General features: G+C 52.9%; 1 protein-coding gene across 2 annotated transcripts in view; it reads right to left on the bottom strand.

The window, feature by feature from the left end:
- The window catches only part of STKLD1 (serine/threonine kinase like domain containing 1), a 28,817-nt gene that overhangs the window by 16,603 nt on the left and 7,290 nt on the right, over nucleotides 1-4,924 (bottom strand). Inside the window, exons 3-5 of one of the 2 annotated variants that reach the window (XM_012808222.2) lie at nucleotides 4,772-4,816; nucleotides 2,478-2,552; nucleotides 1,144-1,245 (exon numbers count right to left, since the gene is read on the bottom strand). In XM_012808222.2, the coding sequence (XP_012663676.1) occupies nucleotides 1,144-1,245; nucleotides 2,478-2,552; nucleotides 4,772-4,816 (222 nt within the window). Of the gene's footprint in view, nucleotides 1-1,143; nucleotides 1,246-2,477; nucleotides 2,553-4,771; nucleotides 4,817-4,924 lie in introns of those variants that run through there. The other variant, XM_023516103.1, reaches the window with a different exon arrangement.

Raw genomic sequence — 4,924 nt, 5'->3', positions numbered from 1 at the left:
AAAAAAAAAAAAAGGATCACTGCCCACTAACATTAAACAGACTGACCCAGACCACAGACAGGCACCATGGCTCATGTCTCTAGTCCCAGCACTTTGGGAGGCTGAAGCAGGAGGACTGCTTAAGCCCATGAGTTCCAGGCTGCAGTGAGCGTGATCATGCCACTGTACTCTGGCCTGGGTGACAGAACAAGACCCTGTCTCTAAAAAAACAAAGACTGACACAATAAAGTGCTGGTCAGGACATGGGACCTGCACGGCTCACAGTGAGAGCACATACTGGCTCAACCACACCGCGCTGAGATCTGAGAAATGTCTGGAGTATGGACTAAAGCTTCACATATACCACTCCCAGGAATTTATCCAGCAACACTCAAAACAACCCCCCCCTTTTTGTTTTTTGATGAGACAGAGTCTTACTCTGTCACCCTGGGTAGAGTGCCATGGCATCATCATAGCTCACAGCAACCTTACACTCCTTGCCTCAGCCTCCCAGTAGCTGGGACTACAGGTGTCTGCCGTAACGCCTGACTAGTTTTTCTATTTTTAGTCGGGATGGGGGGGGTCTCATTCTTGCTCAGGCTGGTCTGGAACTCCTGAACTCAGGCAATCCACGGGCCTCAGCTTCCCAGAGAGCTGGGATCACAGGTGTGAGCCATTGTTCCCTTACAACAATCCCAAACTGGAAACACCCGCACACTCAGCAACACAAGAACAGGTGAACAGCCTGGGACGCCCGGCAGAGGAGGGGACGGGCTGCAGAAGGCCACCCTTGGGCGCAGTGCACAGCACAGGGCTCAAAGCATCCAGCCCAGGATGAGACCAGAGGAGGAGACCAGACCCAAGTGCGACGTGTGAGAGTCCAGTTCTGTGAGCTCCTTCACAGGGAGCGTCGCAGAGTCCTGGTGACTGACTGGAAGCCTCCTGGGGTTCCAGGCTCGGCCTTGACCTGGGCCTGGAGGAGGCGGTGGGCATGTGCATGTTAAGGACATCCTGCTGTGCACCTGGGGCTATGCAGGACACAGTGCATGATACCTCCAGATAGACATTTAAGAAAGAACAAGACCCCAGACCTCAGCAGCCTTCCCCAGTCCACCCAGGGCCTACAGTGCACAGTCCACAGGCCTAGAATTAGAGGTGTCTTACCTTGGGCTCAATGACCTCTTTTGCCTTCCTCTTCCTCTCAATGACATTCTGGAAGCTGACCTTGTTGAACTCCATCACCAGACAGAGGAACAGGGAGGAGATCTGCTGGGCGTAAGGCCCCTGAGCCAGCTGCCCTCAGGGGCCCCTCCAGAGCCTCCCTGAACTGGACTGGCATAGAGTGGGGGCATTGCCCACGGAAGGGCTCACACGCCCCTGCTCTCCCACACCCAGCCCTCCATGCTCTGCTGAGAGGAGGGCACCATGCTGTGTTCCACGGAGGGGCCTCTGGACACTGCACAAGTGGACTCTGCCTGGGACCACTGGGTAACTGCTATCCTCCAGGAGCCTGTCCTGACCGTGACCCCAGCACACCAGGCCAGGGGATCCAGTGCTGTCCTCCCTCCCGGGTGAGACTTCTTCTGGCTTTTCTGCACCCTCCTGAGAACATTAGGGGATGCTCAGAAAATATTTTGGGGTGTGTGCAGTGAGGGCCCCTCCCTAAGGCTTTCCATAGGGTCCCGCTGGGGAGGGAAGTTATGTGTTGGGGGCTCTTAAGTCCTGCCCAGACCCCAGGCTGTCAGCCCCAGAGGAGACACTAGTGTGGACGTCTCATAAACACTGATGCTCAGCCTAAGGCCTCCTGGCCTTCACCTTCAGTGCTGTGTCTGGCTCAACCTCCCTCCCTCCATCTCAGGTTTGTCCTGAGTGGCCGGGAAGCTCCTGGCTCCTATGAAGATGAAAACTCATACAGTCTATGGGGCGCAGCTCGAGATTTGAACCCCACTCCGCTGCCTATTAGCTGTGTGGCCTCAGGAGCTTCTAAACCTCTGCAAGCCCCAGGCCACATCAGGAAGAGGACAATAGCTCCTGCCCTGCAACCCTCCCTGTGCACAGTGATGGACACAGCTGGCCACAAACTGTGCAGGGCTGCAAAAGGCCACAGGAAGCAGGGACCAGCTGCCCACGGCCAGCTCATTCCGTGAAAGCCCCAAACCCTGGCAGTGGCATAGACCCTCTAAGCCTTTGGTTGCATGGTGAGCTGATGCACAGAGTGCCTGTGGGGGTCGGGGCCACATGGCAGCTGGGAAATTTGTTTGTCTTGGGCTCTGTTTCTTCCTCTGTAAAATGGGAGGGTAACCCCTCCTACAGTCAGGTCACTGGGGCTCACAGGTGCACAGAACGCCCTGGAGTGGGACCTGGCCCCAGTTAGGGGCGAGTCAGGGCTGGCTAGGTTTGGAACACTACCACTGACCCACAAGGGCTGTTCTGTGCCCAGTGTGCTTTTCTGCAGCCCACTAGGTGACAGCTGCCCACAGGTGCCAGCTGTGACCCACCTCCTCGTTCCATGTAATAAACATCTCTTTGTACACAGCAATGTGAGTGTGCTGGAGCTTCAGCAGTGGCATCAGCTGTGGGGATGAGAGCAGAGGAAATGAGGTCAGGGAGACATGGCCTCTCAGTTGTGCTCTTTAGCCACATAACCAACAAAGCTCTGAGCTGGGCAGGGAGCAGTTCAGGGAGGCCATGCAGCCTGGTCCCATCTCCAGCACATGCTGGCTGTGCTGTGTGGCTGAGACAAGCTCTCCAAGCCTCATGTTCTTATGTAAAAATGTAGTGACAAGTGGCCTCTGCCCCACAGGGATGTCCTGCGGACAAAGGAAGCTGATGCAGGAGTGCCAGGTATGCAGAAGAGAAAGCACGGCCAGGCCTGGCCAAGACGGTGGTGCTGCTGGAGGGAGATGCGGCTATGGAGGGTGCCAGTGTTCTTGACACAGCTCAAAGTGCTTTGAAAATAAGCCCAAGAAGGCAGCACAGACAGCTTCCTGAGAGCTGCTGAGCCAGAGGGCTAGCATCGGTGATGGAGGGGTAGCTGTTGAGACAGGTTGCCCAGTGGGACATGGAGGGGTCTTGCTGTGGTCTCAAACTCCTGATCTCAAAGGATCCTCCTGTCTTGGCCTCCCAGGGGGCAAAGATTACAAGCAGAAGCCACCATGCCCAGCCAAGAAAGCTGGGGCAGTGTGGGCTTCATGTAGGCATCCCACACTCCTTCTATTTGCCACAGTAGCTGGGCCCGCCACTGTGTGCCAGTCATATCGTGGACCAAAAATGTTTGCTGGCAAAGCTCAAGAGCTGGCCATTCCAAAAAGAAGACAAACAAGTGAGCATTAGATAGGAGGGGACACATGTTACCTCATGTGAAATGAAGACAAGCAAAGAACTGCTCAGAGCCTTTGTACAGCAAACCAAAGCTCCTGCAGCTGCCACTGCTGCCACTGGGAACTGGATGTCACCAGCGGTAAGGTCAAGTAGTAGAAGTAAGGGTAATTTATATTTTCTTTGCTAAACAATTCTCTATTTCCAAATATTCTGCTATAATACTTTTATCATTGAGAATAAAACAGTCGGCTCAGCATCTGTGACTCAAGTGGCTAAGGCGCCAGCCACATACACCTAGGGTGGCGGGTTCGAATCCAGCCCAGGCCCACCAAACAACAATGATGGCTACAACCAAAAAATAATAATGACAACTACAACTAAAAAATAGCCAGGCAATGTGGCGGGCGCCAGTAGTCCTAGCTACTTGGGAGGCTGAGGCAGGAGACTTGCTTAAGCCCAAGAGTTAGAGGTTGCTGTGAGCTGTGATGTCACAGCACTTTACCCAGGGGGACAGCTTGAAGCTCTGTCTCAAAAAAAAAAAAAAAAAGAAAAGAAAACAGTCTTTCAGAAGGTGGTTGCTGGTAATTAGCCTAGGCCCTGCCCAATATTTAAACTTCATCTTCTCTGGAACGCGTGTTCTAAGTTGTCAGAACTATATTTAGAAGTGAGTATCTTTCTTGGCTGGGTGTGGTGGCTTCTGCTTGTGACTCCTCCCCCCTGAGAGGCCAAGATAGGAGGACCCTTTGAGATCAGGGGTTTGAGACCACAGCAAGACCCCATCTCTACTAAAAATAAAATAAATTAGCTGGGTGCAATAGTGGGTGCCTGTAGTTCCAGCTATTTGGGAGGCTGAGGCATGAGGATTCCTTGAGCCCAGGAGTTTGAGGCTACTGTGAGAGCTATGTGGCACCATTACACCCCAGCCTGGGCAACAGAATGAAACCTTGTCTTAAAAAAAAGAAAAAGAGTGTTTTAGGCATAGGCTCCCTTCATGACCTACAGCTGCTGGCTTTATAGCTGGAATAAAACTCCTTGTGAACCTCCATCCCTCCATCCACACAACCCTTCACCCCGTCCCTCCACAGTATAGACCACAGGCCAGCCGTGGTGGCTCAGGCCTGTGATCCCAGCACTTAGGACACTCTGGGAGGCCACAGCGGGTGGATCACTTGAGCTCAGGAATTTGAGACCAGCCTAAACAAAAAGCAAGACCCCCATCTCTACTAAAAATAGAAAAAACAAACAAGTGCGGCGCTGTGGCAGGTGCCTGTAGTTCCAGCTACTCGGGAGGCTGAGACAAAAAGAAAGCTTAAGCCCAAGAGTTTCAGGTTGGGGTGAGTGATGATGCCACCGGACTCCATCCAGGGCAACTGAGTAAGACTGTCCCAAACTCAAAAAAAAAAAAAAAAAAGAGTACACAGTTTGTGTGTGTTGCACCATGTTACTCTAAAGAGAAAACCACCAGCATTACCTCCTCCAGGGCCTCATTGGCCTGATGCTCATCAATGCATTCCACCTGCAAAGGCACAAAAGCACTGGTTTAGTGAATGTGTGGTATAAACCGCCACCACCAACACCACAACCACCACTGTCATTACCACCACCATCACCATCACAATCATCA

The sequence above is a fragment of the Otolemur garnettii genome, unplaced genomic scaffold, assembly GCF_000181295.1.
Source record: "Otolemur garnettii isolate 467f Iridium unplaced genomic scaffold, OtoGar3 scaffold00087, whole genome shotgun sequence".
Lineage (NCBI taxonomy): Eukaryota > Metazoa > Chordata > Mammalia > Primates > Galagidae > Otolemur > Otolemur garnettii.
The sequence above is the reverse complement of the archived record's forward strand: the minus strand, read 5'-3'. Positions and strand labels throughout refer to the sequence as shown.